This window comes from Hyposmocoma kahamanoa, unplaced genomic scaffold (genome assembly GCF_003589595.1).
Source record: "Hyposmocoma kahamanoa isolate Upper Pololo Valley unplaced genomic scaffold, ASM358959v1 99879, whole genome shotgun sequence".
Lineage (NCBI taxonomy): Eukaryota > Metazoa > Arthropoda > Insecta > Lepidoptera > Cosmopterigidae > Hyposmocoma > Hyposmocoma kahamanoa.
In genome coordinates, this window is record NW_020656077.1 from 1,665,723 (window position 1) to 1,680,927 (window position 15,205).

Sequence of the window (15,205 nt, forward strand, 5' to 3'; positions counted from 1 at the left end):
GTCTCTTCTGTGATCTGTTAAACTGCACTTGTTTCAAAATAAAAGTACCACGATTTGCCCAGGAGAACCCTGAGAGGAAAGAAAGGATGTACGTGATTTGCACATCAAGTCTCTAATCTCTAGACGTCGTCTGAGCAAGCAGGCTGAAGAAATGGCATGCGAAGTACTTACTGCCGTCATATCCCCTGTTGCACGCTGATTTCTGCGGATTAGATACTAGATTTCCCTCTACCATTTCCGTAATCAATATTCAGTTAGAATAAAACTTGACAGTTCTGCCTGGATGGGTGTCAAGTTTCCAACGGTTTTATTTCCCGTCTAAATGGACGATAAGAGTAATAACCATTCACTCATTTGAAACGGTCAACATTGCCTTATCATAGTGCGTGGAATGTAGTTTCATAATGTTGACCACCAGTATATAGGTGAAACATAGCAACGGTTTGCAATTCGGTAGAACGAGCAGAATTATGTTGGCATTTTCCCTAGTCTTGTGACTGACTGTGAATGACTACTACATATTATATATCAGACGGAATAAATTTATTACCTGCAAAAATTCCATCTCAAACGTCGCGAGATCACTTTCTAAACAAACACTATCATTACGTGCCGCGCTCCGGGGGTGTGCGCGCTGTAATTGTGATGCCTGATAACATAGGACACGCCACTTTCTCGAGAGCATTACCCCTGGTTTCCCTACTGTGTCGTTTCCATCTAAAAATGTTCCAAATGACATATTTTTCTACAGCTTTAAATTTCTTGGCGATGGCCTTTTCTATCGCTGTCACGACTACGACTATGTTCTTTATGTAAGTCGTATCTATCGCACACAGTCTGTTCTTACATGTACTGTTAACTGACTACGTAACATTGTTATTTCTTATACCTTTGCCATAAAGCGTAGCAACATTGCTACTGATGTATGCTATCATGGCATTATGATTGTCAGCCGTATACGGGCATGGCTAGTCTATATTAGGCGAACTTGTGACTTTGCTCAAGATGAAAGCGGAAGCGTTTATCTCCCAAGTTTTGATTCTGCTTCCACTTAGGTGCCTAATTGCTTATTTTTTTATTCGTTCGGTAAAATTATAAATTCTACGCCACTTAAATTTGAACGAAGAAAGTCCTAAATAAATCGCCTTTTTTGTCTATTTTCCATTTCAAGCCTTTTGCTTGCTACATGAACCAGCGGGTAATTAATTCCGTATTTGTCGACCACAATTCAGACTAGTCATTGAGATCATAGACCACGTAGTCCATACAGTATGAGGAACGGCTTTATGCTGCGGTTAATAATAAGTTTGCTCGGATTCTTACCAAGACAAAGACCACTTCAATGTTCGCAGCTCATTACAAAACAAAGAATTTTCTAAATAGATATACACTCCCGGACACAACTTTCGAGCCACCTTAAATTTTTATTTTGAAAGACCTAGAATATAAAAATATTGTTTTATTAAAGAAAAAGTTTTTATGCAGTTTTAATGCTGGCAGGTTCCCCCGTTATTATGGTGTGTCATTGTTCCAAATTTGAATTTACGAATTTGAAAAACGGAGAAAAGTTGTGATTCGTCATTGTTTTATAAGGGAGCGTAAGGTGCAAGTCAAAACGAAATAATTTCAATATTTTTTTTATTTAATTGTTTTATTTAACAATAAAGGAGTATTACATTGTTTTTCCTCTCAATTTAACCAAATTTCTCGAAGGAATTATGAACACTGTGCCTGAAGTATCACACAAGCTGTGGCACTTTTGCAGTCTGGACTTAGTCAGCGTAATGTAAGTACACAACTGCATTTCAGTCGTTCCGCTGTTGAAAGGTTATAACCACCGGTACTTAGAGACTGGCGGCTATGTTCGCCGTCAAGGAAGACCACGATTTCGAGTGACAACGGAAAGGCAAGATCGATTTATCTTCACGATGAGCTCACAAAATCGTCAACTGACTTCAGTGCAGATCCAAGAACAGCTTCGAGACTTTCATAGAGTGGCTGTTAGCGCTAGACCTGTGAGACGGAGACTTAAGGAACGTGGTCTTACTCCACATAAGCCAGCGAACGGGCCCAAATTGACACGAGCTCATCCAATGGCGCGACTCCAATTTGCACGAGAACATTTGCATTGGACTCCACGTCAGTGGAGCCAGGTACTCTTCACTGATGAAATAAGATTACGGTCTATGGTAATGATGGAAGCAACAAGGTCTACCGAAGACAAGGAGAGCGTTTCGTGCAATGTTGCATTGAAGAGAAAGTGAGCTGTGGCGGGGTTTCATGGACAGTCTGGGGAGGAATGTCCACCGAAGGCAAAACTGCACTAGAAGTTGTGACGGGGCCGCGGCTGCCACCGTTAAATGCCGACAAATACATTCGCCAGTGCCTCGAAATTCATGTAATGCCATATGCTGGCTTTGTAGGCCGAGATTTTATTCTCATGCATGACAACGCAAGAGCGCATACTGCGAGACTCGTCACGGAATACCTTCATGACGTCGGTATTACTACCATGCATTGGCCAGCACGAAGTCCGGATATGAACCCAATAGAATGTTCGAGCTCACCACCCAGCCCCGCAAACCTTACCGGAGTTGAAAGTTGCCATTGAGGAAGAATGGGAGAACATTTCACAGCACTTCATATTGACGTTAATAAATTCTATGCCAAATCGCACGGCGCCCGTTGTCAACGCTCTTGGAGGCAATACAAGTTACTGAATAGACAATTTTTTTCGATAAGCCACTGTTTTCTTTAAAATTTCTTTACTAGAGTTTCATTTGACAAAGATGAATTTAAGACTTGTGACACTTAAACTCGTTTTTCCCTGGTTTCACAAAATCAAATTTTCAACAAGAACATACGAAAATGACGTTTAGTAAACCAACTTCAAAATTGCATTAATACTTTTTGATCAATCAAACATATTTTTTAAGCTTAGGGCATTTAATACTAAAAATGCAAGGTGGCTCGAAATATGTGTCCGGGAGTGTATATCCACTACCACATACTTGACAGGTGCCTTAATGAAATAAAATTTATTCTTATAGAAGGTAAAAGAAACATTTAAAGTTGATTAGGTAATAATCAATGTCAGAAGAACTTCCCGCTGAGATGATGTGAAAACATCACATAAAATTACTGCTGCTCGTTATTACATCCTTTTCCCGGCCAGGATTGATTGGTAGATTGACAGTTAAATGTAGTAATAATACTCACACAAATTCATTTTTCAACAAAAGAATATTACTATAGCAAATGAAACTATTTTTCCGGATTTAAATCGCGTATATTTGTTGGTCGCGTATGTTTTTCGCGTATATACCCAAGCGTGGTTCAGTCAACCGTGACCATGGAACCTGTAAAGGGCCCGAAACGTCGGTTTGTTTGAAAAAACAAATTACGCGATTTAAATCCGGAAAAATAGTTTCATTTCCTATGTGTAACAATCGCGTAAACCTAAGAACTCGATAAGAATATTACTGTTTCCGAACAGCCTACTTGTACAAGACAGTCCATTTATGTTTTACGCAATACCGAATTGAGTTTCATAAAAAAATACTTTTTTTCCGTAGCCGAAAGTTCCTGAAGATGTCCTTGTAGATGCTTATCACTTTTTGAAATATCAGGAACTATTTGAAATGTACATAGTGTTGATTGGTAGTTTTGAATTGACATTCTGAACGTCTCTGCAAAAATGGATGTGCACAAACAATTTAACTTATGTTTTTGTTATAAGTGCAAATAGACATTCAAACAATATAATTATAATTTACCAGAGAAATGGCACAACCTCTCGCTTCAATAATTTTGATGAGAGTAACAACGAATCGAACAAACATAATAATAGTGAAAGAAAAGGAAATTGGAGGACGATTCAGAATTATAAATATAAACGGACAGGAACCAGAAAAGAGGATGATATAAAGAAGATGACTATGAAGGAGGTCAGAATCGTCACAAATATGGCGGAGAGTAATCATAAACGCAGTTTCATATTGTGTTAAAGTGTGTACATTGAAATTAGTTGTAGACCTTCACGTCCCATAAGTAGTGACTGATTTCGGATCTCGTGGGCGTAGGCGCAAAGCATTTATGCAGCGCTTGATTGATGAATCTAGCAGTTACTTCAACATAGATACCACTGAACGGCTATTATTTATTTCCAATCTGTGCAACTGTTCCCAGGACAATGATTGAATTAGTTAGCAGTCTGTAGTCACGCTTTTCTGACGGATTTGTATACATTGATTATCACTAAGAATCGAATGAAATGGGAGCTACCTACAGATATTGGGGTGGTTGACATAATGGTTTCTTCCACATTTCATCCAGGCTAGATTAAAACTCACAGTATTTGTTGCCTCGTCGAAAGGTGTGGTCCCACATCGTTTGGCGTCACGTTATTAGCATGGAACCACATGAAATTTAACTCTTTCTTGTACAAGCTATAACCGACCACGAAATGTTAATCCTTATCTGTTGTATACTCCATCCGCGTGGGTTTGACGAATGATCCCCTTTTGTTGTAACGCTCAGAGCATGTGCAGCGTAGGAGGCTGTTTCTTCATACCCAACATTTGACATCACTTTTGTTTTAGAATGATGAAAAATTACGAGACATAAGGTCGTAACTTAACAATATACGTATTCGTAAACAAACTTATGCTATTTATTCAAGTATGCTAAATAATGGTTTTGTGATAGCGTTTACCGTAAAGATAAAAACACCCACTCTGCCTTTTCAACATTCTTGTCGTTTGTTTTATTAATTTAAGTATATTTAACCGTCTTCAAAAAAAGGAGGAGGTTCTCAATTCGCCTGTATGTTTTTTTTTTGTATGTATGTTACGCAATAACTCCGCCATTTATAAACCAATTTTGATGATTTCTTTTTTTGTTGGAAAGAAGGTACCTCAGATGTGGTCCCATTTAAATTTCAAGAAAATATTCCACCTCTAAGGGTAACAAACTAGGGGATGAATGACTTTTGAGGTCGGTTTTTGTAACCGGAGGTTAGGTTATTACGTAATGAATTTGTGAAAATGTTAAGGAACTAGCCGAGATAAGATTTCCAATTATTGCAGAATCAAAGTAGGTGCCTGTGTCAAGTGGGATGCAGTAATAATGGTTGGTATATCGCGTTACAACCTGTCTCCTCTATGAGATAGTTGCCAACTGCTGTCCATGCAACTCGTTTGCATCTCAGACCACGTTTTTTACGAAAATACAGAAACTTAATTTATTAACACGACATAATATCATTACATATGATTAAATAAAGGATATGATATACTAAATATGCTTCAATTTACGAGTATTCCAAAGCAAAGGTTGTACAGATTTTAAGACGTGAATATCATCGTGTCGTATTCTATGATCTAAAAGAGTTCCGAAAAATATACATCAATTATATGCTCTTTGATTTTACTAGCGTTTTGTTAGAATTGAAATCGAGTCAGACTCCGTTTATGTTATCAGTGCAGTCGACAAGCAGACAAGACTACGACATTGCAGATATCATTCGAAAGTGCAATTATTTAAATAATCTTGTTAGAAACGTAAATAAGAGAATTATCAACTTCTATTACTAAGTAGATTCCTTGTTATACCAACGTGTCTAGAGATAAAAGAAAATCGAATATTATAAACGTTATACAACAAACTAGTTGCAGGCATTTGCGTGAAGATTCGATCAACATGTCATTATGTATAGTAGGTTATCTGTAGGTCATTTTCCAACATTCCACTGTGGTGTTTTATAATATATCCGGTCGCCGACTCCGCACACGGTACGCACGTAGTGCGAACGAAGAGTCGTCGCTCCCACGTATACAAAAAACCTGGGTGTCTTCCCATAGCTTCCTGCATAGCCAGTTTCAAAGCAGTTTTCCAATTAGAGTCTAGCCACATCGGGAGTGGTTTGAAAGCCTGTGTTTCACTCGTTATTTCTATATGATATGGTCTCACATCGTGTTGAAACTTGAAAAAAAAACCAAATTATTTTTACATTAAAAAAAAAACAAGAAAAAACACAGCGCCCTGGTTTTTTTTAGAAAAGTAAAATGGAATAACTGAAATAAAATAAGACACTAACTTTTATTTTAAGAATATATATATGTGAATATAAATATATAACATGTTCATGTCATTAAAATTTTCTGTCTGTCTTCGTTTCATTCATTCAAGTCCTACCGAATAATTTTATATAAGCGGCTTGCTAATAATTCTATGTAAATGTTGCTATATAAGGGATATGTGCGATGTGGAAACAAAATGTTGACATCGCTCTTAGATAAATAATTAAGTAGTGTTTTTATCAATAATCATCAAAGTAGCGATGCAACAGCAATCGATAGATTTAAAAAAGGTAAAATGTTAGAATCCCCGCATTTTCCCCACATAGTGTCAATCCCACAAAATGTACAAATGTAGTTGAAATTCCCCGCAATTTAGGGAATTAGCCACAAATTGACAAGACTATGAGTGTTGCCCATTTATTTTGAATAATTTGTCTATGAAGAATAATATCAACAACGAAAGAGGAATGTAGTAAAAAAATACAGTTGTCACATTCTCATGTTTTTATTTTCATGTTTTTAGAAAAATAACGTACTCCAGAATAAAAACTGTTTCTTTTCATGTTTTTTTTTCGTCGTTTTTTTTCACCTCAGAAAAAAAAAACGTTTTTTTTTTAACAACACTAGCTTACACCTCGTGTGGTTAAGGCGCTTTTAAACACGCAACCAAAAAAAAATTACAAATGTTTCCTGGAGAATCGTTGCGGTTTTCATTTATCTTTGGTCAAAATCGTGTCATATTTATCATACTGTATTTAAATAAAATAGAAATATCAGCATATATTATGCTGTGTCGATGTTTTTAGTTGTATAACGCAAAGTTGTATATTATTGTATGTAAGCACTCGTATTTGGTACTGCTCGCTGGGTATTGTTTCCCTATTGAGAGTGGTTGTATGAAATCAATCTACATTGTTTTGTTGTAGTAATGTAGCATGTAATTCGTACCTGCCTTTGTCAAGAATTATAGAAACGTTTTTGAATGTACAAGTCAATTGTAACAAATGAATATTGTCTCAAACCCATTTGAGATTGATATAACTAAACTTATTATTTTTTATTAGAATTAGCTGTAACAAAACTCTTTATATTAGTGATGTAACGATATGAATATGTGCCAATGCGAATAAAACTGTTTTATCACGACTACGCTTTTGCGAATTGTACTTATTGCCTATGTACCTATTGCGTATAGTCTATTAAGAACTTAGATAAGTACATAGGTATAGTAGGTGGGTATATTAGAAAATTTAATGCCAAAGAATGCGACACGTGTTGAATTTAAAAAAAATCTTTTCGTATTAATTTTCCCTGAGTATCTTAAAATATTCACACCGCAAACAAATTGCAACGTAATCACGATTGTACCACTGGATAGTAATCATGTTTCTCGCTGTTCGCACTGTAACTCTGCCTTAATTCTTAAACTTAAGCAGGTTAAACATAGCAGATTCGCAAATTGGTGCTCACGTTGAGCACACATCTTGAACTACTAAAAACATTCTACAGTGTTCTCACAAGTGTGACACATTATATTATATTACTTGCCATCATCACGAGAGAATTATTTATTACATAGGTGCGAAGCCTCTCATTACTTGCACTGAATACAATGAATGTAAAGAATGTGTTTGAGAGGCATTTCGTGCCAAAATACACGAAGCCGTTTGCGTTTACTTCAAGTTCGTGCATCTAAACATTATCACGTCACATGCTTTGTTATGTGGGGAGCTATTTAGTATTAAAATGCTTACATGAATTTTATTTACATTTTAGTTTCATAAATTTAAATAGATAGTCTCTGTTATCAAAGTAGTTAAAGCTATTTGTGTTATTGAATAATAAAAGCAACTATAGATAATTTTCTACAGCGATCCTTTTGAATAATGCCAAAGGCATCGCCAATTTACTCGCTCATTCCGTTGCGAATCATCTGTAAAATCTTTTACTGGATTCCTTATCCTTACACTACGAACAAAAATACCCTGGAGGTAAATTGATTCGTGATATACAAAGCACGAAAGAGCGTGATGCCCAGTATTTGATTCCTGTGAACTATTCTCTGTTTCCATAGTTGTAACAAAACATATCTATTTGTATGTTATATAAACATACCTACTAATATTTAAGGGTAGAAAAATCACATTAATTTGAAACAATGCTGATTTCGTAATGCAAAGCGATTGTAAGTGAATTGGTAATATAATATAATCGAAAAGGCCAAATTGTGTGAGGTGTGTTTTTATTTTATATTCTAGTAACATTCCAAAAATGTGTTCGGCGTTTTGCTGTGCGATCTAGCTAACGCATTCTCGTGTCAATTTAGAAAATGTTAGAGACCTACCATTGTCTTTAAATGGAATTGATGAAGACACCGCCAAGACCGTTTTTGAAGCTCGCCTACACAATTTGAGTTTTTAATAACACCTTACATAGCAACAAATTCACTTTTCTTACAACACAGGAACGTAGTAAGAAACAACTTTGTCGAACTATTCAACGTAGAAGTACAACAGAAAAGAAAACTCCTTTGAAAACAACAACACAACAAAACAATCCTATTTAAATTTTTTAATACATAATATGAAAAATATTCATCTAGTCAAAACAATCCGTTGGGACACGAAATTGTGTTTAATCTTTGGGTTATTTTAAGCACTAAGTTCTTTGGCTCTTTTATGTATATGTTTGGTCGTTGAAATATAGCATTGGCATTAGGTTTTTTTTAAATATCTGCTTATTAGTTAATATTAAACATTAAAGAAAGTATACGTAAAGAAATATTTAAAATTTTCTAACTCCCAATGATAAAAAATGAATCGATAAAGTTTTGGTAAGCATCTAACATCAAAACACAAAACATCTTTTAAAAAACCGGTAGGTATAAGTAAAAGGCGTGTTTACACAATATGGCATAATGTGACACCGGTATGTTTTGTAATCGGCGTCGTCTATCGTAAATCAGAATAGTGCAGGTGTAATTTTGAAACCCACTACTTTCTATTCAAATGTCCAAAAGTGTTACGGCGAAAGTATTATCGCATGCGACAAACCGTCTCTGTATATGCGAGATTTTAACCAGTTTTCACTTTTCTTTCTGCTTTTTTATATTATAATTCATCATCAGCACTTCGTGCTTGACATTTTGTTTATGTAAAAGCTATTATTCAATTTACTACTTGTTACATATTTGTACTTTCTTATTTCAAAAGTCCTGCACTGAGTAGAATAAAAAGTATGTTTTTAATTTTTAATTTATTTCAAATTCACAAATTCTATCAGATAAATAGTTAGCAAGACAATAAAACTCTTGGGGGGTTTATGATGTGTGACGACTGACAAGTGAAAATTAAGCAGTTACATGCAGTCTTCACGAAGTACTAAACGATCGTATAAGTAGAAATGTCTACCTACAAATAACCCCATTTATTGTAACGACGGGAGGATGTGACGTAGCTATATAGTCGCAAGGACTCAGTGTATAACCATGTATCCTGGCTGTGTCATAGGTAAACACTTTACTTTGAATGTTGTGTTGTTCAAATACCACCAATTTGTATCAACTTCCGTCGACATAGTGACGAATCGTTCGGCTAAGCTAGCAAATTAGATAATTATGCAACGGTTAGCGCTGTCGTTAGCGACATGTGTTTCAAGCTCGTTTTAAAAAACGCTCTAATTGTGAATGTGGCATAATCTAAATTGCATTCGTAATAAATAGCTTATTAAAGCGTAAATAATACAAACCCCGTTTCTTTGGTTCCAGAGCCGGCCGTAGAAGGCGGAACCCGCTGGCCCTGTACACTGAAGATGACGGTCACGATCTCAGTGATTTGGGTATTGGCACCTCCAGCACTAAGAGTAGCCTCAGTGAGGATTGCGACACGCACAGTCTGGCGGTAGGTATCCCCAAATAAGTGTACCACATATTCAACCCAAACCATGATTATTTTTCTGGTCGAATGATTTCATTACATTCGAAACTGAATATAATGCTAATGCGAATGTATTTAGTTAGTAAATGTAATTGTTCTCAAAAGCTTATGCGAATTTTCGTTACATCACTAAGCGATCTTCTGTCACTATTCCTGTTATTATTATTTCTAAACATCTACCCTTCATTCTCGCTAGTGGCTGTTGAAAAGCCTTAAACTGGACATGTGTGATTGTACTCATGGTGCTGTAAAATGAGCAAATTTTATGATCAGGCTTTTCACATAATTTATTCATGTTTTTTCTATTTTCAGAGCGACGGTATCGACCTGGATAAAAATCATTCAGACGTCGACATCCTATCAAATTGCGACACCAACCGCAAACTAGGCTCTAGTGCCAACGAATACGACACTTGCACGACCACGACTATAAGCTCTCCCGAACCTGAGGAGTATACATACGAAGGCGCCATAGAGGGTTACAAATCCAGGATCATATCACAGACCAACAGTAACATAGTCAAGACTGTTGTGAATAACAATTTTAAAGAGAAATCACCTGACAAAATAAATGGAGATCTTAATAAAATCAGAACTACTGTAAGCAACAAAATCGAGGAAAAAGTTTCGTCTTTCCAGAATGACAGAGCAAATGACGCCAAAAATAATAATCCGAGAAAGGACTTACCCAAAGTGGATATTCATAAGCGCAGGGAGCAATTCGAAAGAGAAAATTCACAAGAGTCCCAAACAAACAAACCGAAAAAACCTGAAATTGCAAACAAAAAGTCGATCAAAGAAAGGTTGTCATCTTTGGAAAAGTTCACGGAAGAAACACAAATTCAGAAATCTACTAGTGACCTGACAAAATTCCCTACAGAGGTAAAACCTTTGAAAGAACGTCTATCTTCACTCGAAAAAATTAAATCAGGATCTACGGAAACTGAAAAAGTTAAAAGGCTTTCTAATGGAGACCTAAGTAACACGAAATCCCTAAAAGACCGCCTCACCAGTCTCAAATCACAAACTTCCGAAGAAGAAATAAAACTGACTAAGACAGAAGTTAAAGAAGTATCAATGAGCTTGAAACAACGACTCTCTTCTCTCGACGCAGCCAGGCACAGGGAAATTCCAAAAATATCTGTGGAAGAAGAAATCGCGAAGTGCGAGAAAAATGATTCAAAACTAAATGAATCTAAAGAAAATGAGGGTTCTTTGAAGACGAGCTTGTCGGGCATTGAAAGTCAGATGCAAAATTTCTGTCGTTCTCTTGATAGTTTGGATATTAATGGACAGACCTCTCCCAATTCCTTTGAAAGGGTTCAAAGTTTGGAAGATTTTGATTGCGCGGAATTGCAAAATAATACTATTTCAAGTGATATCGAAACTGAAGACAGCGGCATTCATACGGCCAGAGACTCTGCCCCTGCAGACGACATTGCAGACCTCACCCAAGTGGCTTCACCTTTAGGAGAACCCATGGTAGAAATCTCCGAATACGAGTCTTCTAATGAGGATGGAGTTACATCCATCGAACCCACCAGGACTGAAGAACCAGTTGAAATAATATCTGAACCAATGCCTAAGGTTCAAGATATCATTATTGAAGAAGTAGAGGAACAAGACAGTAAAACTGAGAATACTGATAGCGGCAGTAATTATTTGCAAGCCGTGTCGCAACCTGAGGAACTAACTGTTACTGAAGATATAACAGAAATTCAAATGGACAAAGAAGACGAAGACACGCTTAAGAGTTTGGACAATCAAGACTCTAGTGTAAGTTTGAATGAACCTGTATCGACTGCGTCGGAAGGCGACACAGTGGTGTTTGAAGGAAAGATGACAATACATGTGAATTTAAATGAAATTTGCAACAATATCAACGCTGGTGCTGGGAACACTCCTAATTCTACCAATATTAATCCTACTAATGTTTCTACTAACTGCAAGAGCATGCCAATGGTAACTGTTTCTAATATTACTACTACTACTAACATTTCACCAAAGAACTCCATTAAAACGCTAAAAACATCTACAGAAAATAATACTTTGCCTACTAATAAAGTTGCTGATGTGACATGTACCGTAAATTGCTCGTTAAAAGGGCCAGTTGTAGAGAATCGCCATTTACATAACCATGTCCCATCTAGCAACCATAATTTGACTAATAATTTGGTGGTAAACCAAGACACCAATTTTAGTACTGAAATTGCAGCTAACAAGGTAGACCCCCCGGTAAGTAGCTCTCAAGATACTAATCCATTTTGGCAGAATAGAGTAAGGCATCGTGTAGAACCCAACAGACGTAAAACAATTCTTTTCATTAATAACAGACCAAAGCATGTAGATAAACCGAATACAAGTGCCAAAGATTTGGACTAAGTGCACTACCGGGAAACATTGATTTAACCTGTTAAGATACAATCCATTCAATTTCTCATAAATTGCTATCTGTAATTGCAAGATGGATGAGAAATTTTGACATGGAATTCGCAAAAATATGATCTCTTGATCTCACCTTTTAATTACCAGTTTTCCTACTGAAATCTAAACACGTACCATGCAGTTGCATCTGCTCATGCGTCTATTCACCCTTGAATGTTAATTATCATTGTCATTACTAATATAAGTACTTACTACATGTGTAAAATTCATTTTAGCTTCATTTAAATCTATAAAACCGTTCATCTAGTGTATATATCCACAAAAACGTGTGCTAAACCAAATTTAATCAAATTTAAACAGTAATCCTAGCACTAAGCGATCGCAATACAATACTTATGAAGATATTATCACTAGTCGTGTTTATTATAGTATATATACACACACATCGATTTTGTTATATTTCATATACAGGGCTAATTGTAGTGTCAACCCATATGAGACCTCATTGTATAAATATTACTATTACTATATTATACTTTCTAACTAATTAGATATTACTACAAGTTTCTGCAATAGACGTTAGATTATACCATTATACCCCATACTACTCCTTAGCATTCATCATTAGATTAATTTATCCTTAAACGTGATATTTGTAAAATCATTATATCAAAATATATGTTACAATGTTATGTATGGGTTTTTTTGTATACGTATTTTACCTATTATAACCAAATTCATACCATCGTTATGATACCCCGTGTATATTTACAATATGGAATCTAGAATAGCACGTTTAATCTTAATTGTTATCTATACCACGTCATTCCGATTACCTTACTCAAACAAAGATAGATAAAGTTACTTCGCGATCTTGCTCGATTTGTCTACAAAATGCTAGTAATAATCGTTGGTTCTACAAGTGTAGGTCTTAAGATTTACGATGTCATAAATTCCAGAAAAGAAATTTTCACCATTGGTTCTTTCATGTTTCATAAATTAGAGTTAATTGCATCAGCAGCTTTTGGTGATGGGTTAATGTAAGGTAAGACATAATAGAATAATGTAGTTAATACGCTTCTTAACCTTCAATGCGCTGCATGCTTTTGCTATCTCATTATATTTGACTTGGAATTACAGTGCATTGCGTTTTTCGTCTTCATTTCGAATTTTCTTGTTTAATAACTACTAACCAATTTTCTACATAGTTTTGATATGACTCTGTGGTAGCTTCTTTTGTAATACTGGAAACCTTTTATATAACTTTATGCTAAACATTTTATTTTTTCTTTAGGTTATTGATGCGCTGGAGTTGGCTTTCAAAGAACTTGATTCTGAAGGCACCATTGTGAATAGTAGCGCAATGGAAGCCACTAAAGACAACATAAAGATGAATGAGACAGAAATCAAAGACATACAAGAAGAACCAATTGAGTTAGAGCCAAAAAACATTGTCGCTCCACTTTATGAAAATGTATTCTATCAGAACTCCGCGGATGACGCAGCAGCATTCGCTCTAGATCTGCCTACGAATGTTCTGGAGCCACCTAAAGAGAAACCACCGCCGCCACCCACAGATGACAGTCCAGAAGAAGATGAACTTCTTGGAAATGTAAGTAAAATAAAAATTATTCAGTATTATGAATATCGTTATTACATAATAATTATTTAAGCTAAATTGTACTTGATTTTTCAAACTACTATTGATGTACATTTTTTTTTTTCAGGGAAACTTTAAACATACTAGTTCGGCTCGCCGCATCAAGAAAGAGATCCGGAACAAACGCACGAGTTTCCTCGGCATCGAAGGTCAGGTGGACGACAGCTATCTCGACGTCGACCTCACACTGGTTCCCCGTCCAGACATAACTTCATTTTTGCAAGAGGAAACTAAGATCGAAAGACTGCTATACAAGAAAACTTTGTCTCACGATATGGACACTAAGCTGAGGGAAAGCCGAGACTCTGGTGTGGATGTTGACAGAGGCCCATCAGCTGAAGCATGGTATAGAGGCCAGTCTTCCCCAGAGATATCGAATCCGCACAGCAGACAGAACAGTGAGGTATGTTTCACAATATAATAATAGTAAGCAGATAATATGATTTTATTATGATAGTTATAATAGTTGCGGATAACCTCTTTTCAGTTCTATTATTTTTTTGTCGCTTCATCCATCGTGTTTTACGTTAAATAGTTTTATGGATTCTTTTAAGAGTTTTTGCTACTATTTAATAAATAAGTTGTTTTTATTTTCAGCCGTTTACCCACGTAACGGTGACGTCAGACGAAGAAGAAGCCGCCAAAAAACAAAAAGAACAATCTTTCAATACTAACCTGAACACCAAACTGTCTCACCTGTCGGAAGCGACCTCTGAGCTAGACGAAACTAAAATTGAGACCTTGGATAAAAAACTACAACAACAACAGGTAACGCCTAAATGAATAATTGAAAAAAATATGTATTTATTGCACACTAGTTTTTATATTTCTCATTGTATCCACAGTACTAGATGTATTTTTATTTTTTATGCAAGGTTTATTATTTGGGTTTACATTGGGTTAGTGAGTGATTAATATTTAGTTCGCTTTCGATCGTTTGAGACGTAGGTTACCTACTGTCTTTACATTTCGCTCAAACGAAATGGTGTATACGGAATGTCAGTGCTGGCTGACTATTGTACAATTTGTACAGTTGTCAATATAAACATTTTCAATTTTAACGAAAAGGATCTAGTAAAAGATGAGGGTAGGATACGACTTAGGAGCTTGGTTTTTGTAAATTCTGCACCTACGTGGACATTACA

At 35.9% G+C, this 15,205-nt stretch overlaps 1 protein-coding gene across 5 annotated transcripts in view; it reads left to right on the top strand.

Annotated features, from left to right (window-relative positions):
• Positions 1–15,205, top strand: part of LOC113239499 (LIM domain only protein 7) — a 112,959-nt gene that overhangs the window by 83,866 nt on the left and 13,888 nt on the right. For 4 of the 5 annotated variants that reach the window (XM_026476530.1, XM_026476531.1, XM_026476533.1 and 1 more), the window contains 5 exons: positions 9,847–9,979; positions 10,328–11,977; positions 13,695–14,012; positions 14,128–14,463; positions 14,658–14,828. In XM_026476530.1, coding sequence (XP_026332315.1) covers positions 9,847–9,979; positions 10,328–11,977; positions 13,695–14,012; positions 14,128–14,463; positions 14,658–14,828 — 2,608 coding nt within the window. The remainder of the gene's footprint in view (positions 1–9,846; positions 9,980–10,327; positions 11,978–13,694; positions 14,013–14,127; positions 14,464–14,657; positions 14,829–15,205) is intronic. The other variant, XM_026476534.1, reaches the window with a different exon arrangement.